The sequence below is a fragment of the Thalassophryne amazonica genome, chromosome 14, assembly GCF_902500255.1.
Source record: "Thalassophryne amazonica chromosome 14, fThaAma1.1, whole genome shotgun sequence".
NCBI classification, from domain to species: Eukaryota; Metazoa; Chordata; class Actinopteri; order Batrachoidiformes; family Batrachoididae; genus Thalassophryne; species Thalassophryne amazonica.
Window position 1 is genome coordinate 14,077,317 of NC_047116.1, and position 13,389 is coordinate 14,090,705.

Sequence of the window (13,389 nt, forward strand, 5' to 3'; positions counted from 1 at the left end):
TGGTTTAGAGTCGATTCTGAGCGACAGCATTTTTTTCTTTAAGGAGGGTGTCCCGCGGAAGGGTCCCCGGGCCCTACTTGAGAACCACCCTGCGGCTTGAAAACCAGTCCTTCTGTCAAAGTGGCGGCTCTGAGGACAGCGGAGGTGGAGCAGGAGTGACGCTGACAGAGACAGAGCAGGTGTGTCGGGTGACGGGAGGACAGACGAGCCGCGTCCCGCCGCCAGCAGCCTTCAGCGGCGACACCAGCTCACATGTGACCCAACTTTAAAGATGCCTCTGGGTTTTTTTTTTTTGTTTTTTTTATGTTGTTGTTTCTGCTTGTTTGACACCGTCCCACGTTGATGCTGGTGGACTCTCTAAGTGCGGTCCACTGTAAGAACCCAACCGGACCGGAACGGTTTTTTTGTGATGGAGTGGCGCGAGCCGTCCGCTGTCAGCTGCGACCAGTCTTACGAGGAGGCGCGGAGGTGGATCGAGGTGAGTCCAAAAAAAGTGCCCCAAAACACTCCAGACAGGACTGCAAGTTACTCTAAAGTCGGGAGAGAACTCTTAAAATATAGAATATGTGCGCAGTGTTGTTTATTTTACTCTAATTTTAGTTTATTCTTCATTTTAGGGTTACATGTCCACTGCTAGCTAATGTGTGCTTTAAAAGGGTGCTTTTATTTTATATAAAAAAATTGAATAAATCACTTTGAAAGCTAGCCAATATGTTAACAGAAGAATTTTAGGGTGCCATGATCCTTTGCGGGCTTGGAGTCGTTTCAGTGTTGTAGTCAGAGCGGTCCCCCCTAAAAAATCAGTCTCCCTGCTTTCACTGCGCATGTGTTATTTTGCGCCAGCAATGATTCGCTGATTGTCGCCTCATTTCTGCTTCAAACGGCACTCCAGTCATCATCTATCTCCACGACAGATATCTGAAGCTTTTGTACAACAATCATTTAGGACAAACTATCGCAGCCTTCATGCGCACAGAGCTTGGGAAAAAGGCTTTTCCTTCTCAGGTCCTTCCACGTGGAATACAGACAGTTGCTCAGTTCTGGATCACCTTTTTTAAAGTCCCGCTATACAGAGCCATAATGCAACTGAATGTCCTTTATTGCGTATTGTTGTATTGGACATTTGGATGTTATCTCACTGAAAAAGTCTGGGTGGTGTAGCCCTTCTACTTAAAGTGTGAAGCCACATTATGTGTGGTGCAAATATTTGCCGGAAATGAATCACTTTTGCTGGTTCTGGATCATGACACTCTTTGTTTGGGGGATTCTTGGCATCTGGCTGGAGCCGTTCTAATGCAGAATGATACACACTGTGCCCGAGAATGTGTTTTGAACACAAGATGACATAAATTCTACTTATTAAATGAGAATTTACTTAGTTTCAAAAGGCACTGTTATACATTTTTACGAGCAAAAAATTAAGTGTGGAGGTGAGATTTCTCCCGAATTAAAAAGTAAAAGCCCCCAACATTCTTGATGTTGAGATGACCCCCAAAGTCCACATGGCTCACAACTACTGGCACGAGGCTGCTGCTTCAGTGATCCACAACCGGCAAATTTTCGCGTGGGAGATAAATGCGTGCAGCAACTAAACAGCAAGACATAACACACTGACATTTTCTACCCAAGTAAGTATTTTCCCACTCTAGAACCAATGACACTGAATGGCTAACTCACCTTTGCTACGTCTCAGAGATCGTTACTTTCAAACTTGCAGGAATGAGTCAGTGAGAAAAAGCGCACACACCACAGACACTGGATGTTTTGATTCCTCTGCTGATCACATGGATGGCTGGATCTGGTCGAGCTTGTGGTCATTTGTAGACAAAACATTAGTCTTTCCATTGGTACCAAGTATTAGCTTATTCGTGCTGATTACAAGAAACGGCGCAAATCCGGAACTGGGCAAGTGACTGTACACTTCAGCAGGACCTGAAGCTGTCCAGTCTGGTCACATTGGGAGAATTTAGTTTTACTGAAGTCCGTGGCTACGGGTACGGACCCGTATCTACAGAGACCGTTCTAAAGATACAGAGGACAGAGATCGTTCTAAAGATACGGAGGGTATTCCCCGGTGACGTCATGTCTTACCAACCAATCGGAACGCGCAAATGTGTCCATACCCGTGCGCACCTGTCATTGTATGCGTCGCTTAAGGCTTAAAGCCTTTGAAACAATCTCTGTAAGCCTTAACTTTCACAGTCCGCTAATGCTACTGTATACGAAATTCAATGGGAGCAGTGTGAGTTTGGTAGTTAGAATTTTTGGCCCCGTTTGACCCACGCATGTGCAGATGTGTTGCGCACTTCGCTTATTCTCCTCGGTCCGTACCTTTAGCACTCCCGCAGAAGATACGGATGTACGTATCCTTAGCCACTTCGTTTAATAAAATATTTAGAGAATGTGTCTATAGGAAATTGTTGTTTTTTCAGTTAGATTTATTTAATGCTGTTGTATTTGTGATATTTTATCCAATGTTGTAATACTGTTTTTTGGAAATGTTATAACTTGTATATGTGACACAGGTCTCTCTTGCAAATGAGGCATTGAGTCTCAAGGGACTGCCTGTATAAATAAAGGAAAAATAAAATAAAAAATTTCCTCATAAATTCAGCATTATTTCATCATAAAAGACTGAGGAAGCGATCAGAGCGTGTCTGAGACTGACTCTCTTGAGTCTGACTCTCTACCGATGAAGGGGATTAATGTGATTATTAACCATCAGATGACAAAGTAAAACCTCTTAAATCATTCCCAAGTCAGTTGTAAGCAGAAACGAGGCAAATTTGTTAATCACTGTGAACGCTCCGACAACACGCATGCACAGTGAAGGCAGGGGGACCAATCAGACTGACATTAGGTTTGCGCAGGCGCAAACTAGTGCAGAGGATTGCTCAGACTAGGGGAGCACTGAGACCCTGATACCGGCCGCTGCATGGAGATTAATTGTTTCCTTGCAGTTATCAGGACGTTAAATGACTTCTGGAGGGAATATCGATGGCACATATAGCCTGTGTGTGATTCATCCTGGGATTTGATTTAAAAAAAAATGTACATAATTGCTGTATTTAATTTATTAATAGGGTGGGCATTTTTTCAAACCGTATGCAGACCCTGCGCCTAAACAAGGCAGGCTTGTATTCAAGGCCGGCGAGTATTAACAAAATGCAGCTTGCTGCCTGCTCTGTAATTTATTAGTTTCACATATATACCTGGGCGCGGCGAACCAAAGATGACCGCTTTACATCTGTCATGTAGCGTCTAGCGAGATGTTCTTAATACATTATGGGATGGTAAGAAATCAGTGCAGTGCTAAAGCAAAACAATATAAGTGCGCAACCTACCGTTGTTCCTCTGCAACTGACACTGTGGCATGCTGTTTCATCTTAGGATTGTAAGATACCACTTTGCATCAGACTGTGGAAAAAAAAAAAAAGAGTGACTCAATCAAATGTAATCATTTTTAATGCACATACAACGCAAATTTCTTTCATCGCACTGGAACCTAAAAATTGTACACAAAGCCAAATTTAAAGAGGATACACCCGCGACTGCTCACACGGGCAGTCAGCCAGGGAGAGATGTCTGGTGGCTAACATGATTGACCCGGCCTTTAAACAAGACTAGCGCTTATTTAAAGCAGGTGTTTATTTTTTCTGGCTGAGTTTTTACCTGGCAGTTAAATGAGACAGGCCCATATTTAAGGTCACGTGGTTAATCAAGGAAATATGCTGTATTTGAATGCCTGCGATTTCCTCACTGATCGCGCACCTCCTGAGAGAGAAAGAGAGATCCGCCTGAGCTAAACTCGCAAAAACACGCATATGGAGAGAGGTGGATGGGGAGTAAAAAAAACAAAAAACAGATGAAACAGCAAAAATCTTACCAAACTTATGTAATTCTCCTTTTAAAAAGTGTTTTTGTTTTATTATTATTATTGTTACCTCCGCCAAGGAGGTTATGTTTTCGGTCACGTTTGTTTGTTTGTCTGTTTGTCAGCAGGATAACTCAAAAAGTTTTGAATGGATTTTGATGAAATTTTGTGGAGTGGTTGGAAATGACAAGAGGAACAATTGATAAAATTTTAGTAATGATCACGATCCAGATCCCGATGCTAACGTGTTAGCATGTCTATGGCATTTTCAATGTTAAAAGTTAGCATTAAGCAGTTGCAGCTGTCATCCCGTTCGGGTGCATTTGTTTTCAAATTGTAATATTGCTTAAATTTATTTTTGTTTATATATTAATAATCTAATGATTATTATATACAATTTTACAGAGAGACAAAAAGAAATAGATCACTGTGCCAAGGAGGGAATCTCTTTAGGGTCAGTGACCCTATGGCCTTGTTTAGAGAAGTGTTTCATAAATGTTAAAAAAATTCATATATTTGCAGTTTAGTTGAATAATAAACTGAATTTTGTCTCTTATTTGTTTTTGTCTATAAGCACATGCAATATCAGTATCAGTGCTCAAATGACAGTAGCTTCTGGGAAAGGTGCAAGTTGCAATAAACTGTGATGCCAAGCGCTAAGGATACGAGGTCTGTTAGAAAAGTAATGGACCTTTTTATTTTTTTCAAAAACTATATGGATTTGATTCATATGTTTTTACGTCAGCCAAGCTTGAACCTTCGTGCGCATGCGTGAGTTTTTCCACGCCTGTCGGTTGCGTCATTCACCTGTGGGCAGGCTTTGAGTGAGCACTGCTCCACCCCTCTTGTCGTTGTTTCATTGCGAGGAAATGGCGGAATGATTTGGGCTTTTTTTCCATCAGAATTTTTTCAGAAACTGCTAGAGACAGGCAGCTGGAAACCATTCGAAAAATTTATCTGGCTATCAAGCTTGGCTGACGTAAAAACACATGAATCAAATCCATATAGTTTTTGAAAAAAATAAAAAGGTCTGTTACTTTTCTAACAGACCTCGTACATGCTATCCAGTCACAGCAGATTAAACTTTTTTTACTACTGAGCAAACATCGTTAGATTTTTTTTTAGGTTCAGTGATTCCACGGCGTGTAGATGTTATGGCGTCAGTGACCCCATGGCCTTGGCGGAGGTTTGCACTCTCTGAGTGCTTCTAGTTTTATTATTATTTTTTTATTCTAATTCTGTCAGTTTTGGGTAGCGCCCTCTAGAGATCAAGATTATAGGCTGTTTCTCTAACAGACTCAGTCCTCTGTGTTGTTTCAGTTTATGAGTGAAAGCTAGTAATTAGCTTTTTGTTGACCTTACCTTGGTGGATATATTAGCAGCTCCAAAGTTTTTGGCTGCTGGAATTTATTATTTGACTTTAACCATCTGTAAACACAGTCCAGGACCTTGATCTTCTCCGTCTTGTGCCAGAATAACAGATACTCTGACCCAGTCTCTCACTTCATTGTTTATTCTCTTCTCTCTCTCAGTTCTTGCCTAGATCTGCTTTTCTACTTTGTTCTTTCTTTAATGTTATTAATCCTTTGAAGCTTCCGTTTCAAGAAGGCATCAAGGGACAAATATTAGAATCTGTATGAAGTAATTTTGTGTATTCACTTTTTATTGTACTGCACACCTAAATGTGAGAACAGAACATTTCAGATGCAAAACCCCTGTCCTACATCTGGCACCAATTCTTGCAAAGCAGTTCTTTGCAAGTCCAAAATATATGTTCTGCATGCATTCAGCATATCTATTTCCGGTTTATTTAGAATAGAGCTGATGTAAACATTGCATCCATCATAATGTAAGTGTATCACTATTTTTATTTCTTCTTATGATTGATTTTAATTGTGTATTTAATGCTACACTGTGTAGGGTTTAGTGTCATATAGTGGTGAAGTTCCAGGTTGCATTATGCTGTTGCTGGTTATGATCTTGTTTTCCTTCACTATTTTGCTTCTTTGGTGACAAGAATTTATGCTCTCGTGCCTTTTATATTGATAAGCAACATGTAGGATTCTCAATTTAACAACAAATTAAGGTTATCACTTATCAAACTGCACTAGCAGCCAGTATTCAGTGTATAGGGGAGCGACCACTGATTCTTCTTATTTGTTCGTCAGTCTTCCGGCTGCCCTGCAAAATATGAAAGCCAGAGTATGTGCCCCTAATGGGCTGTTGTATCAACATGGCAGTGCTTCCACCAGTTCATTCTAAACTCATGGAAATGTATTGATTAATTCCTGAATATATTTATACACTAAGGAACATATGATTGCAAATGTTATATTCCATTTCTTTTGTTTGTTGGTGAAGTGTGGCTATATGACCTTGAGTTTGACCTTTCAAGGCTGCCTAGTTATTCTGAGTATCTCCAGTATACAAGCATTGACTCAAACATTTGAACTTGGCATGTGATCTTGACTTTTAACAAATTTTCTAAAAATCAAAACACTCTGTCCTTCACTGACCCTCAGTCATCCCTTTTAGTTTTGTTCCAAATGGGATCAAAACACTGACTTATTTTGTCCACACACTGGCACATAAGAATCTATAACTTCCCCTTGATGGGATGCCAGTCCATCTCAGGTTATCAGTAGTAACCGACCCAGGGCTAGTACCCATTTACAGGTGGGTGGACTAGGACAATACGGATGAAGTGTCTAGTCCAAGGACCCAGACAGGTAGCGCAACAAGAACAGAGGTCTGTATAATGGCAGCCCAACTCCAAATCCTACTGCGCTGCCTGATCTATATTTACATTTCCATACTTTGAGTCAGATATAATACTTGTACACAGTACTTTACAATTTATTTTAAAGGAAAATCATCAAAAAGATGTCATATAATCTTTATGCAATCTGTGGCAAACCTGATATTTAATGGAGTTGGGACGAGTAATGAAAATCATTAGTCGACTAATCGGGTACCGTTAGTCATTGACTATACTCAAAAAAAAAAAAAAATTACTCACTGGATGAACTCAGTTCAATTATGTGCAGGATTACTGGCTAATAAATATATGTAGCTCCAACTCAAAAAAGCACATCCAAGCTAGATAATTTCATTTAGTTGGGACTACATATGTTTGAGATGGCAATCCAATCCATTAAGTCAGTTGTTTTTTGTTTTTTTTTTGTCTAGTCGGTGACTAAATTTGACATTGAATGAGTTAAGCCAGTTTTGAATCTTCATGGTGAAACTCAAATGTGACATTTATTTTAACAAATATAAGCACAAAATCACTAATACCAAAGACAGCATAAGCATGAAGACAATACCTGCATTCATTTACTTGTACTAGGCATAGACTACTTGTTTGAGCTGACTAATTCACCTGCCAAGGTTCACACATTTTCTACGCTGAGTGAATGGAATGTAGGCGACTCCAGCAGGTCTATTCTTTTCAGGGTTAAATGAACTTAATAAACCGCTTTCGACTAGTCGACTAATAAAAAATAGTTGACTAGTTGGATGTTAGCCGGTTGTAGTTGACTATTACGACTAGTCGTCCCATCCTTAATATTTAACAAAGTGAATTGTTGGCTGGGCCACAAAAAACTGCAGTTTTTATGGTCATTACGCATTTCCTTATCTTGGTGCAGGAACGAAAAATCCAGACTGGCTGCCAAACCAGCAGAGTTATCCAGCACTTCAACAACAACCTTCTTTCCCTTGTAAAATGTCATATTATTTCAAGTTTCCATCCAGCCTCCTGGTAGGTCTTTTCTCCATCTTTACAGGCTGGTGAAATTATGTTTCCTTTTCTTCCAAATTCTGTCTGCAGCAGACTGAGTTAAACAAATATTGTTCCAGTTTCATGAGCAGAAAATCTGAATGCTTTCAATGTGACATCAGTGTCTCTCACACTTGCACAGTGGCTCATTGTAATGTTTTGGCTCATGGGTTTTAGTGGGGGCATGATCTCAGACAGGGCAGGGAGCAGAAAGCTCAACAGGTTAACTAAGTAAAGTTTATAGTTCATAGAACTAGTGTTAACCCTGTGGACAGAAGATATTTGTTGAAGAGAAATAGAAAATGACTACCAGCTACTGTGTTCTGGTCAGACTTTCCCTTTATAGGTTGATGTTTGTGGTTATAGGGTTCTGCCCCTGAATGATTAACCAGCTGTTTGGCTTCACAGCACTTTGAACACAGGCAAGGTTGGTGTTTAAAAACTACGCTAAGGGGTCTGGAGCCTGTCACATGGACACATTCCTGTATTAGCAGCCATGGCGGGGAACATCGCTCCTCCAGAGCAAGCTGGCTGCACGCGTAGTGGTGCTTTGTGTGGGTAGACCCTTGCGAAATAATAGACGGCCTTGTTAGCAGAACAGAAAGGTCTTAGGTATCACTGTTATGGCAGTGTTTATAGGACTTATCAGTCAGTGGAATGACAGTACATAATCATCAGCAATAAATAAATAAAGGAAAGGAAGTTACTTTAATCAGCAAAGTAACTAATAGTTGCTTTTCTGAGTACTCAATTTTAAAAATAACCATCTTAGCTTAGCAGCTAGCAACAAGTTATCCACAGCTGCTAATGAAGTAACTGTGTATAGTAACTTTTCAAAGTAACTATGGCAGTACTATTTGCAAATATATCCCCGCATTCCCTGAATACATGCTGACCTCGGATTGCACCATTTGCAAGATCCTCTAACAATGTGAATGCAGCCATTGATAAACATCACTTTGCGCATGCTTTTATTTCCACCCATACAAATGCAGACATGTGGGTGTGTTAATTGTTCATAAGCGTGTTTCTGGTGTTCACATCACTCTGATGACTTCTTGTTTTCACACTAATTACAGTTCCCAACATCACCTCTATGTGTCGGCAGTGGAACAGTAACTATAGAAACGTGTGGATGCCGGCCAGGATTATTGCATGGCGCACCGCACATTTCCACAGTCATTTCACATTTGATACATCTGAGCATTAGCGCGGAGATGGACGTACGCCACGTTTTTGTGTGTACGCACACTTTATACAAGAGGCCCTGGTACACTTTGTCTCCACTCCTCAGGTATCCTCTCACTTTCTAAGATTTTATTAAACAGTCTGGTTAGAAATTCCACTGCCATCTGTTTCCATGCCTCCACTGGAATATCATCTGGACCAACTACCTTTACACTCTTCATCTTCTTTATAACTGCCCTCATTTCATTGTTACACTTTCTGATTTGCTTTGTCCACAGCATCCACCCTTTACTCTCTCTTAATTTCAGTTTAATTTATTTAGTTTTATATAGTTCCAAATCACAACAAAGCTGCCTCATGGCGCTTCACACAAGTAAGGTCTAACCTTACTAATGCCCTAAAGGAAGCGCACAGGTGACAGTGGTAAGGAAAAACGCCTTCTGATAATACTGAGGAAGAAACCTCAAGCAGACCAGACTCAAAGGGGTGACCCACTGCTTAGACTATTCTACCAAAAAAAGTTTACAATACAGAACACAACAATTGTTGAGAGTTCATGTATTTTCTTCATTTATCAGCTCCTCAGAATATTCCCTTCACCTTCTCACTTGCTTGTCAGCACATTACCATCTGCATCTTTTCACCTAACCAGTTGCACATCCTTTCTAGCTTGGTCCCTTTTTCTGGCCAATGGGTACAAGTCCTTTTCTCCATCGTTACTGTTAAACTTCTTGTATAGCTCGTTAAATGCCTCTTCCTTAGCTTTTATGACTTCTTTTTTCTCCTTACACTGCATCTCCTTGTACTCCTGTCTACTTTCTCAGACTATCCTGATTCTTTTCTTTCTCCTTATGCTTTCCTGGACATCTTCATTCCACCACCAAATCTCCTTGTCATCCTTCCAATATCCAGATGTCACATCCAGTACCTTCCTTGCTGTCTCCCTCACCACATCTGCAGTACTTTTCCAGCTGTCCAAAACTGGTTCTGAGTTGAGTCTGTCATCATTCCGACTCACGCTGCTTTGTAAATGCTGTACTGATATAGCTGTAGCCACCTTTCTATCAGTGCTTCCTGCTAGCTCACCAGGAGCATGGTGGTGCATGTTTTAAACCATATTTAGTTCACTGAGGTCATACAGCATTTGTTTTTTTGTTTGTTTGTTTTTAGATTTAGTCATTCAAAAATTATCTCAAATATTGTAAGACAAATTAATGTAGAATAAAAGTATGGAACAGCTTTGCTTCCTGATATGAAAATTCATGTTTGATATTTGATCCAGGCCTGAGCTTTTCATATATATGTGTGTGTATATATATATTATATATATATATGAGGTCTATTAGAAAAGTATCTGACCTTATTTTTATTTATTTATTTTTTTCAAAAACCATATGGATTTGAATCACGTGTGATTACATCAGACATGCTTGAACCCTCGTGGGCATGGAAGAGTTTTTTTCACGCCTGTCGGTTACGTCATTTGCCTGTGGGTAGTCTTTGAGTGAGGAGTCGCCCACCCTCTCATCGATTTTTTTCATTGTTTAGGAATGGCTCAGAGACTGCTGCTTTGTTTGATCAAAATTTTTCAAAACTGTAAGGCACAACTGAGTGGACACCATTCGATAAATTCAGCTGGTTTTCGGTAAAAATTTTAACGGCTGATGAGAGATTTTGGTCTGGTAGTGTCGCCTCAAGGATGGCCCACGGCGCCTGATGGCGATCTGCGCTTCGAGGCGCCAGCGTCTCGCCGTTTCAAGTTGAAAATGTCCACATTTCAGACTCTGTTGACCCAGTAAGTTGTCAGAGAACAGAGAACTTTCAGAAGAAGTCGGCATGAGGAGTTTATTCGGACATTCCATTGTTAACGGACATTTTGTAATGAAAGAACGTGCGGGCAGAGTCGCATGTTGGGCCGGACCCGACCGTGGGGGGTCGCGACAGGAAAAACACCTCCGTTGGAAACCTTAACGGACAAGTTGGAACATGCCCAAGCTGTTAAACAATTTCTCAGTTACTCACTTGTTGAAAGCCATCAAAAGCCGCCTGAATTTTACAAATGGTTTTCAACACGGAGGTGTTTTTCCTGTCGCGGTGCACACAGATTCGCCGAGTCGTCACGGAAACGACTCGGCGAATTTGCGCGCACGTCTTTCATTACAAAATGTCCTTAAACAGTGGAATGTCTGCATAAAGTCCTCATGCTGGCCTCTTCTGAATCTTGTCTGTTCTCTCACGACGTCCTGGGTGAATTAAGCCTTAAATTAGGATGTTTTCAGGTCGAAACAGGTCGAAACAGGCCGACGACGGCGCCTGGAAGCACTGCAGGACATCCCGCTCCGTGGGAAGTCCTTACACCGACAGAAACAACCCATAATCTCTCATCAGCCGTTAAACTTTTCACCGAAAACCAGCTTAATTTCTCAAATAGTGTCCACTCGGATATTCCTCACAGGTCCAGAAAAAATTTTGATAAAGCAACGCGCGCCGTCTCGAGCAGCGTGTGAAACAAAGGAAGTCAGCCGAGAGGGCGGGACCACATCTCACTCAAGGCCTGCCCACAGGGAAATGACGTCACCGACACGCGTGAAAAAACTCACGCATGCGAACGAGGGTTCAAGCATGATTGGTGCAATCGCACGTCATTCAAACTCATATAGTTAAAAAAAATAAATAAAAGGGTCGATTTATTACCTAATAGACCTCGTGTATATATATATAATGTGTGTGTGTACAACCCCAATTCCAATGAAGTTGGGACGTTGTGTAAAATGTAAATTAAAAACAGAATACAATGACTTGCAAATCCTCTTCAACCTATATTCAATTGAATACACCACAAAGACAAGATATTTAATGTTCAAACTGATAAACTTTATTGTTTTTGTGCAAATATTTGCTCATTTTGAAATGGATGCCTGCAACATGTTTCAAAAAAGCTGGGACAGTTGTATGCTTACCACTGTGTTACATCACCTTTCCTTCTAACAACACTCAATAAGCGTTTGGGAACTGAGGACACTAATTGCTGAAGCTTGATGATTGGCTTCAGTTGTTCAACAGTCCGGGGTCTCCGTTGTCGTATTTTGCACTTCATAATGTGCCTAGGGCTGTCACAATTATTACAATATTTGTCAGTCGCGATTATTTTTCATATTCGCGATTACCGTGAATTATTTATTTTATCCACAAAGCATAAAACAACTCAGAATCTGACGTCATTGTGCTGCAGCCTCGCTCTCATCTTAAGGCGAGACAATAACATGGAGGCTGAAGAGCGATCCGTCCTGCCGTTTGGATAAGACGGCCAATTAAACAGTGGCCGTCTTCTTCAAAAGCCGTCTAAAAAATGCGGAGCTGTGTGTGTGTGTGTGTGTGTGTGCGCGTTGAGTCAACAGGCTGCAGACTGCGAGGGAGGGTGTGCATGAGGGAGATTCCTGAATGCAGGCGCGACACGTTACAGTCTGAGAACCATCAGTGCGCAGAGAGAGGATTTTAACCCAAGTGAACATGTTAAAAAACAAAACCAAAATGTGAAGCTGCTTTTACTTCTCTCTGAACTTTCTCTAAAGGTGTGATTCTGCCGTTACCGTCCTGTTCACACCATGTGCGCATCGTATGCTGAATTTATGAGATCATGAGATGAAATAAACGGTCAAATAGCTTTAAAAACATATTTAAAAAATGAGAATATATGAATGAACTGAGCCACAAAAAAACCCCTGACATGGAGAAGCTGTGGTGATGTTCAGATGCACAGATGACAAAAAGCAGGTGAGAACTCTGAACTTTAACAGCTGTTACTTTCCAAAGGTATTTATTTGTTCAATATGGGCTTAATGCAATGTTTAAGCCCAAAACGTGACTGATGAGGAGAAACAATTTCAGAAATGCAACAGAAACAACCACAATTCAGAAAAAGTTGGGACTGTATGTAAAATGAAGATAAAAATAAAAATGTTGCACCATTCCCAGTTTCTCCACTCAGAGAAGCCAAACGTTCTTCCAGAGTTGTGTAATTATGCTACAATAGTAGAATATAAAGAAGGGAAAAAAAAAATAGACAATATATTCATCAATCGCAATTATTTGTCTGACAATTAATCGTCTACAGAAATTCCTAATCGTGACAGCCCTAAATGTGCCACACATTTTCAATGGGTGACAGGTCTGGACTGCAGGCAGGCCAGTCTAGTACCCGCACTCTTTTACTACGAAGCCACGCTGTTGTAACACGTGTAGAATGTCTTGGCATTGTCTTACTGAAATAAGCAGGGATGTCCCTGAAAAAGACGTTGCTAGGATGGCAGCATGTGTTGCTCCAAAACCTGGATGTATCTTTCAGCATTGATGATGCCATCACAAATGAGTAAGTTGCCCAGCCCATGGGCACTGACACACCCCTGTACCATCACAGATGCCAGCTTTTGAACTTTGCGCTGGTAACAGTGTGGATGGTCTTTTTCCTCTTTTGTCCAGAGGACACGATGTCCATGATTTCCAAAAACAATTTGAAATGTGGACTCATCAGAGCACAGCACACTTT

At 40.9% G+C, this 13,389-nt stretch overlaps 1 protein-coding gene across 2 annotated transcripts in view; it reads left to right on the forward strand.

Annotated features, from left to right (window-relative positions):
• Positions 1-13,389, forward strand: part of lmo7a (LIM domain 7a) — a 114,632-nt gene continuing 101,243 nt past the window's right edge. Inside the window, exon 1 of one of the 2 annotated variants that reach the window (XM_034186924.1) lies at positions 1-478. In XM_034186924.1, coding sequence (XP_034042815.1) covers positions 410-478 — 69 coding nt within the window. In that variant the 5' untranslated portion in view covers positions 1-409. The remainder of the gene's footprint in view (positions 479-13,389) is intronic. The other variant, XM_034186926.1, reaches the window with a different exon arrangement.